The following is a 24,309-nucleotide window of genomic DNA, read 5'->3' as shown; positions in this document are numbered from 1 at the left end:
ACAAAATAAACAATGTCTGTAGATTTGATTATATTTTGAAAATGAAATGTATTTTAATAAACACTGCCTTTATAATTATTTATAAAAAAAAAGTTCCGTCATTTCAACGTATGTACATATGTGCCTAATGTTTTTTATTATTTATTTACCCCAAGTAAAGGTCAGGAATTGTTATTTTTCTTTTAAATTTTTTTTACTGTTTCACTTCATTACTGCTGTGTATGTGCTCCATGTGAGTGATGTAGGTGCTTATGTAGGTGGATTTCGACTTATGGCGAAAATTGCGTTACGTTGTAGGAACGGGTCTCCCATGTAACCCAAGGACCTACTGTATATGCAAATACACATATCAATTGTTACCCCTTCTTTTTACATAAAATGTACGGTGTACATTATCCTGCATCTTGTTTTTTCACTTAATTTATTTTAACTGTCTTTTCAGTATTGTGAAATTTCACATTTATGTTATAGTTGCATAGTATTATGTTTGTAGATATAGTGTAATTTTAACACTAGTCCTTTATTGAGAGTCAGGTTGTTTTCACTCTTTTACTATTGTAAAATATGATGTAATGAATATGCTTGCATAATTGTCATTTTATATGTTTACATGTGCCTTTCTGAACTACCGTATTTAAAAAGTTGTGGGCTCCCTATTCTCCTTCTCTGTTTTTTCTCTTTCTCTGTGGCAGTTACTATGTTTATACCTCATTAGATATATACTGCATGAGTGCAAGAGCTGGATAACTATTTCTGAGTGAATGGATGAAGTGTGTATTTTCTACTAAGCTAATTGTAAATGTGATGCTTACACTATGTATGTAAAAGCCATTTGCTGCTGTAATGATTTTAAGGACTTTACTCTCTTTATTTTTCTTTTCTTTATTTTTTCTTTTTGGACTTTACTCTCTTTAAATAGGAGAAAGAAGCATGCTATTCATAGTAGTGACACAACTTCTTCTGATGAAGAACGTTTTGAAAGAAGGAAATCAAAGAGCATGGCAAGAGCGAGAAACAGGTTAGTAAATTTTTTACCGTTGTTTTCTCTGACAGAAAAAAGGAAGAACAGTTTTTACATTTTGAATGAGATTCTTATCTGTACTAGCATTTTGCTAACACTATACTCAACACATATTTTAGACTAATGTGCTGATTGGTTTCTACTTATAATTCTTAGAGGAGACATCTGACCTTGGGTTATTTGCTATATAAGTGTTCAGTAAAATGGTGTGTGCAAAGTAAAGAAAGAAGAGCCACGGGGAAGAGGCCAACCTCTACGGCAATATTTTTCTCCATTCCTCGCCTCTATCCCAAACTCATACAATGAGGCTGATTTTAGATGCTTATAATGATTGCACTCAGAGTAAGACTTGGCTTCTAATAAAATTAGGTCAGGAGCCCTTGGCTTTTTATTGGAAAATTTGTTATACTTTTGGTTGAACGTGTGCCTCTGGTGGTGTTTGCCTAACTGGGTTAAGTGACTGATTACTACATGGCTTCTTGAAACCTCAAAATTTTCACTGGGGAAGAGAATCAGTATTTTGTTTAGTAAATAACTAGCGCTTCAAGTTATAATTTATTCTTTAAAATTTGAGTTAATATTCTAGCTTATTTTATAATACTAAAGATAGATTATATTTAAAAAATTTACAGTTGGCAAAGCATTTCTATAATTTGTTGTTATGTATTTGTTACAGAAATACCAAGTTTTTATTTAGCAGGTGTTGGAAACTAGTTTGGAGTGGTGTAGATTGTATATAGACAAAAATTTCTTATATAGATGATGGAAAGAAAATGTAAGAGAAAAATCTAAGTTTAAATAAAAGAACTTAGTGCCTATTTAATCTGAACTATTTTAAAAATATATATATTTTATTGATTTTTTACAGAGAGGAAGGGAGAGGAATAGAGAGTTAGAAACATCGATGAGAGAGAAACATCGATCAGCTGCCTCCTGCACACCTCCCACTGGGGATGTGCCCGCAACCAAGGTACATGCCCTTGACTGGAATCGAACCTGGGACCTTTCAGTCCGCAGGCCGACGCTCTATCCACCGAGCCAAACCAGTCACGGCTGAACTATTTTGATACCTGCTTTGGAAATATATTTTTGAGAGAAGGTAGCACTCAGAAATGTTATCAGTTACATTCATTATAGAAGCTATACTTTTTTGAGGGTGTTTGTAATTTTTTGGTGTTTACCCATGGTTAAAAGAGAAAGTAGATTATATTTTCTTAGGGTAGTAAAATTAAATAATACAATGTATGGTTTTAGACAGCTAAAGATTTATTTTAAGGTAGTTACACAAAAGATTAAGCTTAGTTCTCAAAATGTGGTCTAAACTTGGTTTCCTTTGAATAAAAGGGCAAAAAATTTCTTCAGTCATATTAACTGATTAGACATATTCACATGATATCTGAGGATAAGTTTAAATATCATAGTGAAGCTTGAGTTCAGTTAATGCCATATATTATAGTACATATGTAGTCAATCTATAATTTTATTTTATACTTATACTAGAGGCCTGGTGCATGGATTCGTGCACATTGAAAGGAAATTAATTAGAAGGTGGCCAGTGGGGCAGGACTGGGCGAGACGGGCCAGACACGCCCTGGAGCCAACCTTCCGTGGTCCCTCTCTGGCTGTCTGCACTGGGGGCAGCGCTGGGGCTCAAAGGGCATCTGTGGAGTGAGCGGGGTCCCTCCGGCAGGTGGGGTCCCTCGGCCTGGCCTGTGGGGATCAGGCCGAAACCAGCAGTATGACATTCCCTCAGGGGTCCTGGAGTGTGAGAGGACACTCTGCAAAGTTGCTGTCACTCGGCAGCTCTTGTGTTGAGTGTCTGCCCCTGGTGGTCAGTGCGTGTCATAGCTATGGGCCAGCTGGTCAACTGGTCACTTAACCTTTTAAATATATAGACTAGAGGCCCGGTGCATGAAATTCTTGCACTGGGGTGGGGAGGGACGGGTGTTTCTTAGTCCGGCCTGTACCCTCTCACAATCCGAGACCCTTCGGGGGACATCTCTCTCGCAATTCGGGACCTCTGGCTCCTAACTGCTGGCCTGCCTGCCTGCCTGATCTCCCCTAACCGCTCTGCCTCCCTGCCTGATTGCCTCTAACCACTCTGCCTGCCTGCCTGCCTGATGGCTCCTAACTGCCTCTGCCTGCCTGCCTGCTGATCGCCCCTAACCACTTGCCTGCCTGCCTGATTGCTCCTAATTTCTCGCCTGCCTGCCTGGTCTCCCTTAACTGCCTCTGCCTCGGCCTCGGCCCCTGTTGCTGTGACTTCGTCTGGAAGGTTGTTCAGCTGTCCCATTTAATTAGCGTATTACGTTTTTATTATTATAGATAATATAGAATATCAGGTTAAGTTTTCTAAGTTGGAATAGATTGGCCTTTTTGGACAAATAGATTATTGACCTTTGCTTTATCTAGGGGATAAATTTGTTTTTGGTTTGTAGAAAAATTTTTAGGAAAGTAGTTTAAAAATATGGAGTCTTTTGATGTTATTTTCTGGTTTATGATAAAAAGGAGAAAGGTGAAAATGTGTTACAGATTTAAACTTATTTTGACATTAAAAATGTGAAACTTGAATTTTTATGAATTTCAGGTGTTTGCCTATGAATTTAAGAACAGAAGATTTAGCTAGTGGTATTCTCCGAGAACGTGTCAAAGTGGGTGCAAGCTTGGCTGATGTTGATCCAATGAACATTGATAAATCAGTAAGTTTTGGAGATGTTTTTCTAGAAGTACCTTTTTTTTTTTTAAGTGTCATTTCTTGTTTCTAAACCAACAAACAATAAATGCAGAAAAATCTAGATATCAACATTATTTGTGTGTGTGTGCGTGTGTGTGTGTGTGTGTATACTATATATATGTATGTATATATATTGGAACCTACACTCTGATAACATATGATGTCTACTTAAGTTTCCCTCCTTTTTTTCATTTCACTGTTGCTAGAGCATATTGTGAAAAAAGGTTAGGAAATGAGGCTGAGCCCCATAAACCATGATTAAGCAATGGGTTATTGTTGAAGCTGCTGCTTAGGTTTCCAGATCAGATTTGCATTTTAGATAGATCACTCTGTCTATGATGTAGTTAATGAGTTTGAGGGCAGCAAGACTGGCATTAGGGAGACTGGTTCAGAAGTAGTTGTAATTTAGTAATCTGGAGTAATGGTCACGGTAGAAAGAAAGTAAGGTAACGATGGAAGGAAGTAGCATATGGATTTGACACAGTTCAGTAGAGAGTTTGGTATGACAGAATTTGATGAATTAGTTGCTTTTGGGGAATGAGGGAGAGAAGCAAGTTGAATGTTTTACCCAGGTTTCTGGCTTAAGAGACTGGATGAGGAAATGCATGGCTTCATTCTCTGAGGTAGGGGGCATAATAGAAGGAATATGTATTTGAGGTGTGAAGATTAATTTAGTTAGTTATAGACATGCTTAGGTATCTGTGACATATCACAAATTGAAGTAACTTGTAGGAAATTGGGTATTTAGTTTTGGCATTAAGGTGAAATATCTGGGCCAGAACTTCAGATATGCGTCACCCACATAAAGATAGCTGAGGTCACTATGGAAAATGGATAATAAGCCCCCAGGAAAGTATATGGTGTACAAAGACAGACAAGACTTAGAAGACATGGTAGATGCTTACTGTTAGTAGAATCTTTTCTGCGAGGATACTTGGGAATAAGGTTATTATAGAATATATTTGATTATTCCCATAAACCTTTCTATTCAACATAATTTAACCGATCTCACATGATAGACTTGTTATCAAATGGAGTTGTGTATATATTTGAAAAGGAAATGTTAGCTACCTCCAATCTTAAGTCATAGGGGAAAATCTTTATTTTATTAGTGAGGACCTAAGGGCATTTCAGAGTCTCATGTTCACGTTCTCAGAGGATTTTACTTAATGATCTTTGCTTATTTGGTTTACCAGTACCTTACTCTCTTGAATCTAGTTAATTTTAGGCATCTCTGTGAATTAATTAGAGTTAACTTAGTTCTTTAAAGTATGATATCATATGCAAGAAAATTTAGCTACTTTTAGAGAGTTTTTTATTGAGACTCTATTTATTTTTCTAGATTACTTAAGTGTTATCTATCATAATAAAATATTCATTGTAGAACATTTTGAAGTACCATAACAGAATAAAAAGTCAAGGAAAAAAATCTCCCAGAACCTACTGGTCAAAGGCAATCACTGTTAACGTTTTGGCACTATTTTCTTCCAGCACTTTCTTTTATCCAATTTTTTAATTTGCAAACTGTTTTAGATATTTAAACTGTTAGGGGTGGGAGGAATAATCTCTTGTATCTTGTAGTAGACCAGTGTTTCTCAAACTGTTTTGTTGTTTTTTTTCATTGTTGTCCCCTAATGACAAAAATTAAATTTCTCTTTGTCTAGGTAAATTTGTGTTAAAGATTAAGATTTTTGTCAGGTAAAGTTGAGCTATGGTGGGTCACAAACCATTGTAATAGCAAAGATTTTTTTACCCTACTCCTGGACCAATTTTTGCCCTGTTGGGGGTGAAGTTACCTCTGCTGAGAATGCATATGATAGATGATATTTTGAAAGGCATTTAAATTATTAGCGTGCATACACAACATAGTATTTCTTGTAGATAACCATTAAAGTGTTAGACTGGGCATTGATCTTGTCCTGAGTTACTATGAGATTAAAGGCTGATAGATTATTTGGCTGGACTGACATGTACACTTGAGTTTTACTGCCAACTTTATTTTTCTACACTTATTTCAAAAGTGTAAGTTTTTTTTAACTTTACATTCAACAGTTTCTGCTCATACCTGTATTTCTGAATCATAAAACTACCTTATATATTAAAAATAATCTATAAACAGTTATTTTATGTTAAACTTTCCCCCTTCTTTCCAAGGTACGGTTTGATAGCATAGGTGGATTGAGCCATCATATTCATGCACTAAAGGAAATGGTAGTGTTTCCACTATTATATCCTGAAATTTTTGAAAAATTTAAAATTCAGCCTCCAAGGTAAGTATTGTTATTACTGTTAATTTATCAAATTTCAATTAGTAAATGATTATAAATATAAATATTTTATATGTATTTATTTGATGTGTTCTAGCAATAAGAATTAAGAAAGAAAATTTGTTTTTTAGTGCTCTTAAGGCTGTGGTACTATGCTCTTGAAATTTACACCTTAGCATTTAAGGGTCAGGCACAAATCAGGTCTTTAATATACAAGTGAGTTGCCCAGATATTTTCCTTGATTTGGCTTTCTAATAGCATTGAGTTTGATGCTCTGTGTTGTTTACTCTTTGGAAGCACAATTTCAGTGAAGTGTTTATTTGACTTGATGCGTATTTTTGAAATGTTAAGCTTGATAATTTATTTTCATGATCATTTTAATTGTGGTTGATCATGAGGTGATTAAATATTAGAAAAAGGCTAAGAAATTGTTTTAAAGGAAATTGGGCAGAATAAAATATTCTGAAGATGTATATTTATAGACTGTTAGATTTAAACTGCTAAATGTTCCTTTTTATTTAGTAGGAGGTTTTTATTCATATTTGTTTCTAATTTATTTTCCATGTGTTTAAGGATGTAGAAAATCTATTGAAGAGTCATCTTCAGGAGACATCTGTAATACTTTTAACAATAAAGATAAATTAGAAAAAAGAGTCATCTTCTATTTGAGTCATTTAAAAAGTTAGCCTATAATTCTACATTGGCTTTTAAAAATCATGATAGCAATTTATTTGTTTTTTATATGATATAAATTGAATTTTAAAAATAATTATTACTGTTAGTATAGCCTTGGGAGAAACAAAACAGAATTATAAGGAGCAAGTGTCACAAGCAGAAAGTAGTTCTACTCTTTAGGGGTGAACAATTTTGTATATTTTTTAGATTTCTTTTATACATCTGTGCATATATTAAATTTATGTTTTGTCTATATTATGCACATGTAAAGTTTTAATATAAATGAGATTATTCAACAATACTCTTACATAACCTTTTTACTCTATAATATATTCTAGACACCTTCCATATTACTAATGTACATATTATTATACTATACTAGTGTTTTATTTTATAGATGTAACAGCATATCTGTTCCTTATTAATAAATGGCATTTAATTTTTTTTAGTTTTCACAATTAGAATCTGCTCTGTTGAACATCCATTTAAAAATTTTTAGCCTGGCCGGCGTGGCTCAGTGGTTAAGTGTTGACCAGGCCAGGGCATATGCCCGGGTTGCAGTCTTGATCCCCAGTGGGGGGCATGCAGGAGGCATCTGATCAGTGATACTCTCTCATCATTGATGTTCCTATCTCTCTCTTCCTCTGCCTTCCTTTCTGAAATAAATAAAAATACATTAAAAATTTTTTTTAAAAATAACATTCTTTTCAGTATTTCTATATGACATATTCTAAGATGTAAAATTTGTGGGTCACAGGGAAAAACATTTAAAATTTTAATATATCTTGCCAAATTACTCTCTGTTCTGATTTAACTTTATTTTTTGGCCTATCAAAGCTTGGTGCTTTTAGAACAGGGGTGGGCAAACTTTTTGACTCGAGGCCACAATGGGTTCTTAAACTGGACCGGAGGGCCGGAACAAAAGCATGGATGGAGTGTTTGTGTGAACTAATATAAATTCAAAGTAAACATCATTACATAAAAGGGTACAGTCTTTTTTTTTTTTAGTTTTATTCATTTCAAACGGGCCGTATCTGGCCCGCGGGTCGTAGTTTGCCCACGGCTGTTTTAGAACATCCTTGAGGACACTCAGCAAAGGGAAGCATTTGTCTATGTACTACAAAAGTTTTATTCGTGTCTAATAATGATATATTAATACACAATTATATGAGAGATGTATCCTTTTATATTGGTTATTAGTGTTGGTGATAACATTTATTAATTTTTATTCCTCTAGGGGCTGTTTGTTTTATGGACCTCCTGGCACAGGTAAAACCTTGGTTGCCAGAGCACTAGCTAATGAGTGCAGTCAAGGAGACAAAAAGGTGGCTTTTTTTATGCGAAAAGGAGCAGACTGTTTGAGCAAGTGGGTGGGTGAATCAGAACGGCAACTTAGGCTTCTTTTTGATCAGGTAAATAAAATCAGAGAATATCTTCTTTAATATCATATTTAATGCACTTAGTCTGTAAATACAAACTGTTCTCGAGGAGGCGTATTCTCCAATCAGTATATGAAATTTAGGACCAATAATCTGAATTTGAATGGCATAGAGGTATTTAATAGCAGTTTTACCAGTACAAATTTAAGTTGACTCACAACACATTTATTGAGGTGGCTACTAAGCACCTAATACTACATTAGGTGCTTTTGGGAACCCTGGTTATAACATATTTATCATTAGATTGTAATCTAATTTAGGAAATAACATAAAAAGCTTAATATGAAATCAAACAAAACAGCATAATATTTATTTTCATCAGTTGTAAATGTGGTGCTGAAAGAATTCAGTAATAAATGAATGCTTTTAAAAGAATAAGGTGAGCCATGACCAGTGTGGTTCAGTTGGTTGGAGTGTTGTCCCATTCACTGAGGGGTGGCAGGTTCAATTCCGGTCAGGGCACATGCCGTGGTTGTGGGTTTGATTTCCAGTTGGGGTGTATGTGAGAGGCTACTGATTGATGTTTCTCTCTTTCTCCCTCTTTCTCTAAAAATCAATAAAATTTATTTAAAAAAATAAGAGATTAAGGTGAATGAATATTGTGTAGGCTGTCTTTACTATTTATATACACTGAGTGGCCAGATTATTATGACCACCTGACGTTTGTAGGCAAATTAGCTATAATTTCACGCTGAAGTTGCTAGAGAGCCAGACCACTATAAATAGGGAAGCAGGTTTTTTACCACGACAGTAGAAGTGATTTTTTTCTGAAGATATGGGTAAACAACGCGATTTAACAGCCTTTGAACGTGGGATATATATATATACAGTATAATAAGTACTTAAAAATATTATTTTCTAATACTTGTAAAAAAAGTCCTCCTGTAAATTCACTTTGGATTGTTTGAGCTAGTGAATGAAGTCATTCATATTTGGCAATACAACTTATATTTCATTGTGTCTAAGGAAATTCACATGAAATAAAAACAATGCTTTCAATAAGCATTAATTGAATGCCCATTGAGTTGTGTGTCAAAGTTCTTTGTAATTAGTAAAACACTTCAAATATTACATTAGTATTAAAAACTGCTGTGTTTAGATAATGGATCTAGAAAGGGGAATATAGAAAAATTCTTACCTTCATGGTGCTCAGTATTTATTGGGAAGTCAAACATTTGCAGCCTGTGTGCTTTTAAGAGAGTCCTATATAATAGAAGCGTAGTATGCAAATTGTCCCCTCTACTGGGAGTGCGTCCAGGAGTTTGACCAAGGGGTGGGGCCGGGGGAAGGGAGGGAGGCCTTGGCCTGCGGCAGCAGCCACTAGGGACCCTACCAGTGCATGAATTTCGTATACTAGGCCTCTAGTTTAATAATAATTGAAATATGTAAATATAAAATAACACTGGTGGATGAGGGAAGAATTAACTTGGAAATGCTGACGTTCAGTGACTTAAATGTATGAAATAAAACAAAAATAGTATGTTTAAAAAGACTTTTGTTGTGTATATGAATAAATAATACATATTGAAGAATAAAACTGAAAACAGTAGATGCCTACTGGGAGTAGGAGATTACATAAGTGAAAAGGAAAGGGGGGTAAAGGAGATTTTCTTTTTACTTATGTAATCTTTCTTACCTGATGTATGTTGTATCATTTGCTTATAATAGCTATTAAGAAAACACAGTAATTATAAAAAATGGACAGTAATACAATAAATAACTTTTTTCTTTTTATACTAGGCATATTTGATGAGACCTTCTATAATATTTTTTGATGAAATAGATGGATTAGCTCCAGTTCGCTCTAGCAGACAAGATCAGATTCACAGGTAATTTTTTCTAATCTGATTATGTTAGATTCTTTTCACTCACTGACACAGTATCTAGCCTTAGCCCTTGGATGAGTGCTATGAGGCTTATAACGTCATCTGTGTCCTTAAGGAAGATCTTTTTCAGTTAGCACAGGGGTCAGCAAACCACGCATGACCTGTGGGGCAAATCTAGCCTCCTGCCTGTTTTTGTAAGTTATGTTTTATTGGAACACAGCTGTATGTATTCCTTTTTCCATTATATATGGCTGCTTCTGCACTACAAGAGCAGAGTTGTGGCTGAGTTGGTTGAATGTCGTCCTGTGCACCAAAAGGTTGCCCTTTCAATTCCCATTCAGGGCACATGCCCAGGTTGTGGGCTTGATCCTAAATAGGGGGTATGCAGCCGATTGATGTTTCTTTTTCACATCAATGTTTCTCCCTCTCTCTCGAAAATCAATAAAAAATGTATTTAAATTAAATCTATATATATAAAGAGGTAATAAGCAAATGAGCCGGGATGCCTTAACATGTCACGACCAGACCATTAGCATATTAGTTCTTTATTAACGCCTATCAGCAGGAGGCTGCCTGTGTGCACTGCAGGCCATTGCTCTGGAGATAGGGTGGAAGCGGGGAGGCGCCCGGAGGAGGCAGGACCATCCCGTGCGGGGGACCGTGGGGGTGAGAGCCCGTAGCGCCCCCCTCACCAGTCCTTTGTCACCCACCGCTCGCACTTAGAGCGCCCTGCTGCCCTCCTACCAGGGGAAGGAGCACAGTGCAGCAGGCAGAGGCTTCCATGCTCTCCTTCAGCGCCATGACGGGGCGGAAGCAAGATGAGGCAGAAGTGGGGAGGCGCCGGAAGAAGGCGGGACCAGCCCGAGGAGACTGGAGGGTGGGCAGCGCTGTGTGATTTTGCGTGCTGGGCTCCTAGTATGTATATAATAAAACAGGCAGTTCAGTGCTCTTGGGAAAGAATGGCATTTTCAATAAATAATGCTAGGAAAATTGGGTATCTACTTGGTGAAAAAATAAAACTGATTCTTCTTTACACTTTATAAAACAATTCCAGTTGGATTTTTAAGTCCATATTTGAAAAATGATACAAATGCTTTTAGAAGATAATGTGGAAGAAAGGGTTAGTGCAGGCAAGTAGACCTCAAATATAGTATTTAAGTCATTTAGACTTTATTTTAAACATAATAGGGATTACTAGAGAATTTTGATCCAGGAGCTAGTAATTAAAATTTTTAAACTAAAGATAACTTTTGGTAGAATTTAAGGTAGGGTGTAATTCTGTTTTTGATGATGTTTAAAACTTTGTCTTCTGATAATCCTTGTACAAAACACTTAAAAATGTTGATATATTCTAAAAACAGACCTGGCCAGTGTGGCTTAGTTGGTTGGGCATCATCCCGTACATGGAAAAGTTGCTGCTTCATTCCTGGGCAGGGCACATGCCTGGGTTGTAGGCTTGATCCCCAGTAAGGGGCATGCAGGAGGCAGCTGATTGACATACTGCCCTCACGTCGAGGTTTCTTTCTGACCCTTTCTCCTCCTCTTTCTCTAAAAATCAATAAAAAAATCTTAAAAAAAAAAAATCTAACAAACATTTGAAATGTTCCCAGTGATTGGAATATACTAAGGAAAAGTTTGAGATTAAATATGAACTTATACTTAAGGATGCTTATTTCTCACCCCTTATATCTTGAGTGAGGCATTTATGTCATATAGATTCAGTTATTCAATAGATAAAAATAAGCACAGATCTCCCGTATTCATGTATATTGGGTCTCTAGCATTTTGTTCTCATTTATAGATTTGGGAAACAGTGGAACAGTTTATTTAGGAGCAAGAATGATTTCTTTAACATGTTGAGCCTGTTGGAAAAGTTATTTCACACAGGTGTTGGCAGTAAGAAGTGAGAGCAGTTGGAAAACACTAAGAAGGCCATTGTTACTAGAACTATGGTTTATCTTATAATTGGACATGAAACATTTCTGTGTAGTAATGTTTAAATCGTAGTTTAAAAATCTAAAATAATTTTGACTTGAACTTAGTAAAAATGATAGCCATTTTAAAGAAAATGTTTAAAATTACAATAATGCAAATGTAATTCTGTAGGAACTCTAAACATAATATAAATTGGCAGACATTAGCCCTACCCAATATTGCTATTAAAAGACTGATATATTTCTTTTTTTTTAAAAATATTTTATTGATTTTTCACAGAGAAGAAGGGAGAGGGACAGAGAGTTAGAAACATCGATGAGAGAGATCGATCAGCTGCCTCCTGCACGCCCCCCACTGGGGATGTGCCCGCAACCAAGGTACATGCCCTTGACCGGAATCGAACCTGGGACCCTTGAGTCCACAGGCCGACGCTCTATCCACTGAGCCAAACCGGTTCGGCTGATATATTTCTTAATTCTTTTTTTTTTCAGAAACAGCTTTATTGAGATAAACATACAGTTCACTCATTTAAACCGTATGATTCAGTTATGTTCACATGTACAGTCTATTCATTTAAACTATATGATTCAGTGGCTTCCAGTGTATTTACAGAGTTGTGTAACCATTACCACAACCAATTATTGAATATTTTCATCTTCCCAGAAAGAATCCTTATATCTTTTAGCCATCACTCTCCAACTTCCCCCTTGTCCCCCACCAAGTCCTAGGCAATTACTAACATACTTTGAGTTGCTATAGATATGCCCATTTTAGACTTTTCATATAAATGGAATCATACAATATGTGGACTTTTATAGCTTTTTTTCCCATTTAGCTACAGTGTTTTCAAGGTTCATCCATGTTGTCGCATCTATCAGTACTTCATTTATTTTTATTGACAAATAATCTGTTGTATGGATATGCCACATTTTATTTGTCCATTTATCCTGATGGACGTTGAGCTGCTTCGACTTTTTGGCTGTTATGAATAAAGCTACTATGAACATTTTTTTGTGTGGACATTGTTGAGTCATATGGTAACTCTATGTTTAATAGTTGAAGGAACTGTCAGGCTATTTTCCAAAGAGGCATGTTTCACAAGTGAAGCAGGGAGGGAAGGAAAAAGGGAGGGAGAGAAACACCGATTTGTTGTTTCACTTATTTATTCATTCATTGGTTGCTTCTTGTATGTGCCCTGACCAGAATCAAACCTGTGACTGGGATCAAACCTGCAACCATTGTGTATAGGGATGATGCTCTAACCAACTGAGCTACCCAGCCAGGGTTGCTACCTCATTTGGTTTTGATATGGATATTGCTAATGACTAATGATGGGCCCTTTGTATATTTTGTGTGAAGAAATGTCTATTTACATCTTTAGACTATTTTTAAATTAGGTTACCTTTTTTTTGTTGTTGAGTTATAATTGTTTTTATGTATTCTGGATCCTAAACCCTTATTAAATATATAATTTGTAAATATTTTCTCTCTTGTTCTTTAGGTTGCCTTTTAACTTTCTTGATAGTTAAAGGCAGAAAAACTTTTAATTTTGATGTAGGCCATTTTTATGTTTTTTTGTTGTTGCTGTGTTTTGTTATTTTTAAAATATATTTTTTATTGATTTCAGAGAGGAAGTGAGAGGGAAAGAGAGATAGAAACATCAGTGATGAGAGAGAATCATGGATCGGCTGCCTCCTACATGCCCCTCACTGGGGATTGAGCCTGCAACCTGGATATGTGCCCTGACTGGGCATTGAACTATGACCTCCTGGGTCATAGGTAGACACTCAACCACTGAGCCATTTGGGCCAGGCTTTGTTGCTGTGTTTTTGGTGTCTATTAATGTTTGAGTACTTTTGAAAATGATTTATGTATATTACTTGATCTTGCATTAAGATAATCATGCTTTAATTTTATTTGCATTTTAAGATTGATACAAGTTAGTATAAAAAGCAATTTTTACAACTTTTCTTTCAATTTTTTTATCTAAAAATTTTGTTACAGCTCCATAGTGTCAACCCTCCTTGCTCTTATGGATGGATTAGACAATAGGGGTGAAATTGTTGTTATTGGTGCTACAAATAGACTTGATTCTATAGATCCTGCTCTCAGGAGACCTGGTCGTTTTGACAGAGAATTCCTTTTCAACTTGCCTGATCAAAAGGTAAGAGTTTCTGGTTTTGATCTATTAAGATTTATTTTTGATTTAATTATGCAACATATATGCAATTTGAGAGTGGTATTTTATGAGTTTTCATTTTTAAAATTATGTGCTTCTGGGGTATCAGAGTTAATTCTATATAAAAACCTTGTAGTTATTAAATAATTTAGTCTTTTCTATTAACAGTTATTAGAAAGTTTATGCTTTTTAAGAAGTAAGAGGAAAACCCTTGATTAAGTTACTGTAGATGCTTACTCTTTTCTTTTAGTTCTCCAGATTGGAGTAATTATCTTGTATGGTAGGTTATATGTCTCTAGTTAGTCAAAGTAGCTTGGTTCCCATAAAAATAACATTTGTAGTGTATTGGTGGGTTTATGAATAAGTGCCCAAAATACAAATTTTCATAGAAATGACCATACCATCATATTTAATTAAAAGCAGCATATGTTATTCATTATAGTGTAGTTTCTAAAAGAATGTGTAATTAAAACAAGGTAGTGTATAATCATTAAATATGTAAAATGTTATGTATTATACAAAGTTCTTTTTTCCTAATTCTACTTGAAAATTTTATTGTTAGTTTTGGTTTGACCAGTTTAATCATCAACTGTTTCTTCACTGGGAACTTAAGTTTGAGAGGGAGAGATGAATGAAGAGAAGATACTATATTTGACAATGCTTCCCATGTAATTTAATATTTCAAATAAGTCTAATGGAAATATTTACAACATATAGCCATACAAATGTAAACTAAGGAAAGCAGAGAAGATACTGCATATGAATATATGTAGATACACACATTGTTATATGGCTTTGATTTCAGAATTCTATATAAAATGCTTGGCTTATATACATAGATATGCAAGACTTAGTTGCTAGGACAGTTTAGAAGACTATAGGGCCGGGGTGGGGAACCATTTTTCTGCAAGGGCCATTTGGATATTTGTGACATCTTTCACAGGCCATACAAAATTATCATCTTAATTAACTCACCCCTAATGCCTTGGCAGGGCCAAACAAATGATTTTGTGGGCCTTACACAGCCTGCGAGCTGGACGTTCCCCACCCCTGATCCAGGGAAATTAAGGCAATGGCTCCACTGTATAGAGCAGTTAATACCTCAATTTGACGTCAATTTGCACAGCCACTAGAAGCTGTCTCATTTTTGAACTGACAACCCAATTCATAGGCTTTAATTTGGTACCAGAATCCCACTCGGGTTTACGTAACTTTGTCAGAGTAGGAAACAGCACATACAGTAACATTTTCATTATCCAAGTGCAACTTCCAAGACGGTGCCAGTGTACAGAAGTTTGCTTAGTTGTAGGAGACAAAGCTGAAGTGGGTGCAGTCTACTTCAGCATGGGGAACCTCAGCTATCTTGTATATCTTACAACAGTCCAAGCATATCTTTTAGGCTCTTACCAGTATATGGGAAATATGCTTAGTTCTAGGAGACACAGCCAGTATTCATTTCAGCACAGGAAAGCCATTACCTTGATTTCTCAATCGTCTTCTATTTTTTCCTAGTCATGAAGGCCTCAGAGTTTCTATGCCAATCACAGTCTTCACAATTAAGAGATTTAATAATAAACAAGGTACAGAACAGCATTGTCCAATTCAATTATCTGCAATAATGGAAATGTTCTTTAATTACACTGTCCATTGAGCAATGTCCAGTATGATAGCCACTAGGCACATGTAGCTGTTGGGCATTTGAAATGTCATTAGTGTAGCTAAGGAACTGAATTTTAAATTTTATTTAATTAAAAAATTTAAATAAAATAGCATCATATAGCTAGTGGCTTACTGTATTGTACAGCATGGATCTTGAACATAGTTTTCCACATTAATTGAAACTATATTTTAAGGAAACTGTGCTGTGAGACCTAAACCTGAGTCTACTTTTCTGGTTTGAGTCTGTGGAAAAGACCTGGACTGGCTGTTCACCTTTTTTCCTTAGATAATATTTAAGGTTATGAGACTAGATGAGAGCACCAAGTCCTTTGTCTTAAGGAGCAGTCAGTAAGGTCAGAGGAAAAGAGGAGAGTGGGATTCTGGAAGCCAAGTGAAGAAAGTGCATCAATGAGGAGGGTGTGATTTAACAGTGTTGCTATGTTAAATCAGATGATGACAGAAAATTAGCTGTCCTGTTTAATAATTATTTATATATTTATTTATTTTAGAGAGAGAGGAAGGGAGAGAAACATTAGTTTGTTGTTCCACTTATTTATGCATTCATTGGTTGATTCTTGTATGTGCCCTCAAACCCGCAACCTGGGTCTTTACCCTGACTGGGAATCAAACCCAGGGATGATGCTCCAACCAATTAAGCCAGAGAAGCCAGGGCTGACTTCAAACTTTTAAAAAATTTTAAATTACTTATCATTTAGCTCATTGTTAGGCATAGTACTTTATAATTATGATAGAAACAAAGGTTCTATGAAATCTAAAGTTTGTCTAAAAGTTATGATTATTATAACATTAAGTTTCTTGTTCATATATTTTCAAATGATAAAAATGATGTGGCAGAAAAGTGAAATTTAGTTTTGAAATCTAGTCCTAAGTCACGTAATTATATGTGCCACTAGTCACGTTCCCTCACCTCTCTGAATATTAAATGTCTTAGTGTGTGAAATAGAGACAAGATCTCACTGCCCACGCTGCAGGGTTATTATGGGAATCAGAGTTGATGCGTATGCCAACGTGTTTAAATTCTTTAAAAATAAACATTTACTTTTCTGGGGTATGGTTAGCCCATAAATTTCTTCCAGCAAATGCATTTGAGGGGTTGATATATTTTATTTACCTATGTTTTTCTTTGTAGGCAAGAAAACACATATTACAGATTCATACCAGGGATTGGAATCCAAAATTGTCAGATGCTTTTTTAGGTGAATTGGCTGAAAAATGTGTTGGTGAGTGCTACTATTTGAATTCTTTGATTATCATTGTTTATTCTGCTCAGTATTCCTTTACCCTTATATTTGGAATATGAATGAGTATAGTTATGTCTTTGTGCAATATATGGCTCTACCTTTAAATGCAAAAATTTATTTCAAATATTGCACTTGCAATTTGAACACTTGTAAATTAGGATTTTAACTGCCATTAGGTGATTGACTAACAAAGCTCAGTAGTAATATTCCTTTCATTGAGTGCTGGGTTTCTATAATGTTATTACAGTGTTTCCTTTTAGGAATTGTCCCCTTCCAGAAATTTTACTAAGAAAAGTAAGTGTAAACTTGGCAGAAAGACAAAGGCAGGACTGTGTAGTCTTTCACTTTGCAGATTACTTGATGGACTCATCTTCATGAAGTTGAGTGAGAGGAGTCTTCAAAGAACATACAGATGGCATCTGCTAGTATTTCCCCAAATACAAAACTTTCCAATTTAATGTTGTCATTCACAGAATGGAAGATCTCCCACAGAGTGAATGACACTACTGTCCTAAAAGGATGTGGTCAGAGTATTTTATGTACATACATGACCATACATAGGAGATGGAATTCAGGGGTTTTGACTCTAATCAGGTCTGAAATAAAAATGAGTACATATTTAAGCAGTCAAGTATACACATAGCTATTTTTCCTTTATTTTTTTCCCATCTTTTGTCAACTTTCCTTTGATTTCCTAAAAAATCTAAATTAAAAGATCTCTCTCCATGAACTTTTCAAGCATTATGTAGAAATCCCCCAAATAAGTCCACTAACAATCAACAGCTTACTTGGGAAAACTTTAAAGTTACCCAAACCAAAAAGAACAATTTAGTTTAAAAAAAATCATTGTGATCCACCATCAAATAATTAAAACTTAAATAGAACATTAGTCCATTCAGTTAGCTACATCCGAATTATCCTCTTCATCCACAGGGACCTCCATCTCCGAAGCAGCATCTCTCAGCTTTTGAACCTCAAAGACCTCGACATCTTCTGGTGAGGAGAAAACGTAAATCTCTCCAGCACTACTCCAGTTTAAGCTTTGCCTGGTATCAGAGAGCATGCGCCAAACCCATTTCATGTACATTTAGCTTGACCTTCGCAAAGCCCTGTGCTGCTTTATGGGAGAGGGTGGTATTTGGTGCAGAATCCAGTCTTTTCCCATTTTGAAATTTCACCCCTCTTATATCCTGCTATTTTTATGATATTGTATTAGAGTACAGGTTAGACTGGGGATTTTTTATAGTTTCTTCTGTGAATTTGTCACAGAACGACTCTTAACTGAAATAAGAAGTCTTCAAAAAATTTTGGAAACTCCCTAAAACATAGGTACTTTTTAAATTATTTTCTATTACCCTATCTACCATGTGAAATAACATTATATACTCTAATTCTTCATCCTAAATGTTAGAATCTTGTTTCCTTTTTCATTTCTAAAGACCCACTACATATTTTTTCAAGTGATTTATTTTAACTTTTAGTTTCTTAAGTTAAAAAATTTTTAAAACATAATTTCTTATAGGACTGAAAAACTTCTCTTGCCTTCTTTGGGGTGGTGGTGGTTTAGAATCTGCTTATATATACACATAATTTTCTTTTTGGAGAAAGACATATAAGTCCTTTATAATTTTTTATTATGATTTTGGTTGTGACATTTTAATGTGAAACCAGTTCATATTAAAAAAATCAAATGCAGGTCTCAAACAGGAATGAAATAGTAATAATTTTTAAATTCATTATGAATTTATCATTTTATGTGCCCCAAACGTGTTTTAACATGTATGAGTTCAGTTCATGCTTAACAAAGACTGTATAGTCTTGATGAACAACTGCAAAAATAGCTGACCTCTTGTTAGAGGTTATGGATTTGGTAACTTTTACCTTGAAATAAATTCCCAAGCACTTGGAGGTGTTTGCATGCATAATAGGTATGAATTTTTTTAGTAGTGCTCAAATAATTTTGTTATGCAGACATGTACACAAATAGTAGGAGCTTAAGGTTAATGAAGAGCTTAAACCTAATCATATTTCTCTATTTATTTTTACTAAGAGGGCCAAAACAATGAAAATGTATTATTGAGGCATCTATCTTGTGAGCCTTCATTATGTTTGATGTTTTACTTAAAAAATAAATTAAAATTTATTATTGCCTATTTCTAGTCTATAACCTCTTTGAGTAGCTTCTATTTTCAGTGTTTCAGACAAATTTCCATCTTAATACCAGTATTAAAAAATGCTTTTTCTTTGATATCTAGATATTTGGGTTCTTCAGAGCATTATAATTGTAATGGTGGAATTAGTATGCTTATGGAATTCATATGAAAAAGAATGTTGTTTTTTTCCCCTTAACATCAACTTTTAACTTTCAAAAGGCTTAGTATATAGTCAGTATGTTTAGAATGATTATATCATCTATTTTTCTAAAGTAGGGCTCTTAAGTGAAAAAATATGCTCTTAATTGTGGTCACCCAAATATAATTTATTTAGCCATAGTTTTGATGTACTTTTAATTCTGTTTGAGAGTCTCATAAAGGAAAAAAAAAATGTGTGTGTGTGTGTGTATATATATATATGTGCATATATATATATATATATATATATATATTTAAATCTTTATTGTTGAAAGTATTACATATGTCCCTTCTCCCCCATTGACTCTTCTAGCCCCCCTCCCACCTCCACCCTAGGCCTTCACCACCCTATTGTCTGTGTCCATGAGAAAAGGAAATATATTATTCAATTCTTAATATTTTTGTATGTAAAAATCACTTGTAAAGCTTTCTGAAAATATACGTTTATAATATTAAACCACAAGAGCTTCTGATTTACTGTTCATTAGGAATCTGTTTTTGTTTCAGTTTCATTGTTTATTCAGATGAGTAGTCAAGGTTGAGCACCTCAGATAAATAATAATTCTCATTCATAAGCAAATGTAAAGAAGATAAATCCTATTTTTTATAATCTAAAGTTTACTTACTTAAATGGAATCTATTATTATTGATAAGCTTTTAACTTACCTTTAATAAATTAAGAAAATGAACATTATATTGCTATTATATAAATTATTAACATTATTATGTCAAACAAATGTTATGGGCAACATTTACTGCATAAAATACCTTTTAGTGGTTTTTTATTTTGCATTTTTCCTGAGGTTTTTGTTCTTTTTTAGCTTAGGTTTTGCACTCAAAATTAGGATCATATATAGTATGTTCACTAACTGTGTATATACTTTAAAAATTATTGTTGATACTATTACAGATGGTCTCCCATTCTCCCTCCCTTCCCCCCTTTGCCTACCTCCACCCAGCCCCTGGCATCCCTCCACTGGCCTTCACGCTGTTGTCTGTGTCCATGGCTATGTATATATGTTCTTTGACTACTCTCTTCCCCTTTTATCCAGTTCCCCCTCCCTCCTTCCCTCTTTATATACATTTGAAGGAGAAAAATAAAAGTGGTTGTTTATATTGTTTGAAGATGGTAGTTTATTCTTTACTTCCTCTGAAATGGATTATTTCATTAAGAATTTATGAGCTGATGTTTTACAGTTATTTTGTTGAACTAATTTAACAGATATGTATGGCACAGGAAATGATACTTTTTTATCCACTGAGAAATAGAAAATAAAATGAGAGAGTAATGGTAAATTTTGATATTCTGCAGAATTATTTGGGAGATTGATTGCTGTCATGGGACAGTGTTAATCCTTAATCTGCTTATAGTTTTCTGAATTAAATTCTCACAGGTCATATTAAGTTTCCCCCTAACTCTGTGTAAATGTTTCTTTAGGAATGCAATACTTTCTATTTTTTTTCATAACTTTTATTGAAATTATTAAGTTGCTTTAATAATAAAATTGTTTAGATTTCTTAAAAAAAAAAAAAAAGAAAAACTCAGTAAATCCACTTCTTATGGTAGTACATAGTAACCTAACAGTTTTACCTTCCCAAACTACATATAACCCTGGAGTTAACTCTTTTTCTCTTTTTATTCATTCTTTTACTCAAGAGATATTATAGGATATCTACTGAATGCCAGGCCAGGCATCATTCTCTGTATTTGAGAATCCTTAGTGATCAAAACAATTACCCCTGCTCTCACAGAGCTCACATTCCAGTTGGGGAAGGCAGAAATAAAGATAGTAGGTAAATGATTCGGTGGTGAGTGCTGTGGAAAAAAGAGAGCAGGGTTAAGAGGACCCCCCCCCCCCCTGTTATTTGTAAGACTTAATTAATAGAATTATTTGCTCTACTCATAATAGGGATATAGTTCATTATAGATATGTGAATCACTTGCAGTTTGATTTATATGGGTTTATCCTTTAATGTATTTTTTCCTACCAGTTAGTCTAGGGCCATTTCTTCTCTCCTCATTGGTGATTTTCCTGTCTAATCACCATTTTTGTTTCAGTATTTAAGTGTTCAGTGAGACCATTGTGAGGTATAAAAAGATAAATAAACCTGATACCACTCTTTGAAGAGCTTAGAGACTAATGTTCTATAACTAGGTCAAGTGGTTCCCCCTGCTGGTGTAATTGATAAAGGTGGCCAAATCCTAGTTTAATTGCTAATATAAAAAACAACATGGTTAGTTTGAGTTTTCTTCCTAACCCTAACCCTAACCTAATAAATAGTGTATTTTTGTATTTGTTGCTTAAATGAATGAAATGACTTAAAAGCATCGGGGGCTTGATCTGTTGTTTAACTATTATAATCATTAAAATATGGGTAATGGATAATACCCTTGTTGGTATATTCCTTAGAACTAGATCATCAGTCATTTTAAGCTAAAAAAAGGTAATATATAACACGTGAAGTTAATGTGAAAAATTAATGAATTTTTATTCTCTTTAATGTTTTGGAGCTATCAGAGATGATCACAACTTTAAAATATAATTTTTTGGGTAATTAGATATCAACTTGCTTGTCAGTTGCACTCAGAGTTGGTAGTAGAATAGCTCTGATTTTGAAGTTTCTGCTTATGTGCTAGTTTTTATTACTCCATTATATGTGTTTGGAAATTAGTAATATTGAAAAAATTGATAGGTAACTGTAATGTCATAAAGACTAAACTAATGATTGGGAATATTGATGAAGGATTGAGATGAAACTATTATTCTTTTAAAACCTCTTTTGAAGAAAAATTGTACATTATCATCTGTGGTATTGGCACAAAATACATGACTTATTTTAATATTATTAGTTCATGTGTTTGTTAATATTCAAAACATTTTAGTCTTAATGAATAAACAATTTTATTAGGTGATTTTAAATGGTCAACTTTCATTTTTCTGATAAAATTACAAATAATTATTGATTTTTGTATTATTTCCTTAGGTAAAGATGTGTATATTTGTAAAACATAGTTGGCCTTAGAAGAATGAACTTACCTTTGTTGTCCTTTCCTTTTGTGCATTAGGGTATTGTGGAGCTGATATCAAGGCCCTGTGCACTGAAGCTGCCCTGATTGCTCTACGGAGGCGTTACCCTCAGATCTATGCCAGCAGCCATAAACTGCAGCTAGATGTTTCCTCAATAGTGCTCAGCGCTCAAGATTTTTATCATGCAATGCAGAATATTGTGCCTGCTTCCCAGCGTGCTGTCATGTCTTCGGGACATGCACTATCCCCCATCATAAGGCCACTGCTAGAAAGAAGCTTCAACAATATCCTGGCAGTCTTGCAAAAAGTGTTTCCTCATGCTGAAATTAGCCAGAGTGACAAGAAAGAAGGTACTATAATTATTTTTTCGTATTGTTAAAATGAAACAAGTACAGGCATAAATAAATAAATTTTGAATTTCCTCATAAGCTTATTTATTTATGTGTTACTCTTTTATATTTGCCATGAATATAGAAAATATACCTTTTTTTTTATCACAACTGTGTATTCCTGGCCTGGCATGCTGCCTAGCATATAGTAGTTGACTAGTGAATTTGTATTAAAAATACACACGTGAATGTTTGTTTATTTGCTCTTGGGACATTCTGATTGTCTTAATGTAGGAGTGTTATGGTCTTTTGAGAAGTTGACTATAATAATAATGGCTTACAATTATTTTATTATTATAAAGCCCTTACATAAATTGTTGTTTATTAATTCTCATAACAATCCTGTGGGGTAGGTACTCTTATTTTATAAATGAGGAAACTGGGAGATTGAGGAAGGTATTCACTTATATAGGGTCACTCAGTAAGTTCTAAGGCTTACTCAAACCCAGGGACCCTGACTCCAGAACCCATGCTCTTCATTATGGTACTGTAAAGCCCCTCTGGATTCTACTCATCACTTGTTTTTATTGGCAGGGCAGTCTGGTTTGCTGTACTAATGAAGTATAAATATTTAGTGAGGAAGTACACTAGAATCCATAATAATAAAAGCCTAAGTGACCATCGCAACCGAACGGATGACCGAACAGGCTACATGGGGCGACCAGACCGGCAGGGAGTTTAGTGAGGGGTGACCAAATGACTGAGCAGCAGGCTGCATGCGGCGACCAGGCTTGCAGGGGGGGGCAGTTGGGGGCGACCAAGCCAGCAGGGGGGTTAGAGAGGGGCGACCAAACGACTGAGCAGCAGGCTGTGGTGGGCAATCAGGCCGCAGGGGGGTTAGTGAGGGGCAACCAAATGACCGAACAGCAGGCTGCGTGGGGGAGGAGTTGGGGGTGACCAGGCTGGCAGGGCGGGGGCAGCGAGAGGCGACCAGGCCGACAGAGGGGGGCAGTGAGGGGCAACCAGGCTGGCAGGGGGGACAGTTGGGGGTGACCAGGCAGGCAGGCAGGTGAGCAGTTAGGAGCCAGTGGTCCCGGATTATGAGAGGGATCCCGGAGTGGAGAGGGTGCTGGCTGGGCTGAGGGGAACACAACCTCCCCGTTTGCACAAATTTTGTGCACCGGGCCTCTAGTCAGGTTATAAAAGATCTTGGATTTTAGCCTCAAGATTGTAGTTTGGACCTGAGAGTGTTTCCTCATGCTGAAATTAGCTACCTTCAAAAACAGAAAGCTACCTTTCCTATTCATTTACAGGAAAACTTTAAGTTCATGAGCTAATCAGAGGAAGGCCGATGAACTTTGAAGAGTATTTGTAATACTTTAAACCAGTGGTCGCCAACCTTTTGGACCTCATGGACCACCAGTTGGCAACTGCTGCTTTAAACAATTAAAAAAAAATTAACTTAGAGATTTTTAGTAAATAGGATGGGTATTTTATGCGAGTGCCATTTCTTCTCAGTCTTCTTGTAGTCATTGAAGTCTCCCAAATTATATCTTACAACACTTAAGTAGTCTGTAAAGGTGAAAGAATTACATTCTTTCAC

The 24,309-nt window shown here is 35.2% G+C and overlaps 1 protein-coding gene across 4 annotated transcripts in view; it reads left to right on the top strand.

The window, feature by feature from the left end:
• ATAD2B (ATPase family AAA domain containing 2B) overlaps positions 1-24,309 on the top strand; it is a 120,831-nt gene that overhangs the window by 39,515 nt on the left and 57,007 nt on the right. For all 4 annotated transcript variants that reach the window (XM_070428758.1, XM_070428759.1, XM_070428757.1 and 1 more), the window contains exons 9-16: positions 920-1,018; positions 3,609-3,720; positions 5,910-6,025; positions 7,935-8,109; positions 9,877-9,965; positions 13,902-14,061; positions 16,886-16,976; positions 22,416-22,727. In XM_070428758.1, the coding sequence (XP_070284859.1) occupies positions 920-1,018; positions 3,609-3,720; positions 5,910-6,025; positions 7,935-8,109; positions 9,877-9,965; positions 13,902-14,061; positions 16,886-16,976; positions 22,416-22,727 (1,154 nt within the window). The remainder of the gene's footprint in view (positions 1-919; positions 1,019-3,608; positions 3,721-5,909; positions 6,026-7,934; positions 8,110-9,876; positions 9,966-13,901; positions 14,062-16,885; positions 16,977-22,415; positions 22,728-24,309) is intronic.

This window comes from Myotis yumanensis, unplaced genomic scaffold (assembly GCF_028538775.1).
Source record: "Myotis yumanensis isolate MYYU_CA2020_CCGP unplaced genomic scaffold, mMyoYum1.0.hap1 SCAF_11, whole genome shotgun sequence".
Classification (NCBI taxonomy): Eukaryota; Metazoa; Chordata; class Mammalia; order Chiroptera; family Vespertilionidae; genus Myotis; species Myotis yumanensis.
The sequence above is the reverse complement of the archived record's forward strand: the minus strand, read 5'-3'. Positions and strand labels throughout refer to the sequence as shown.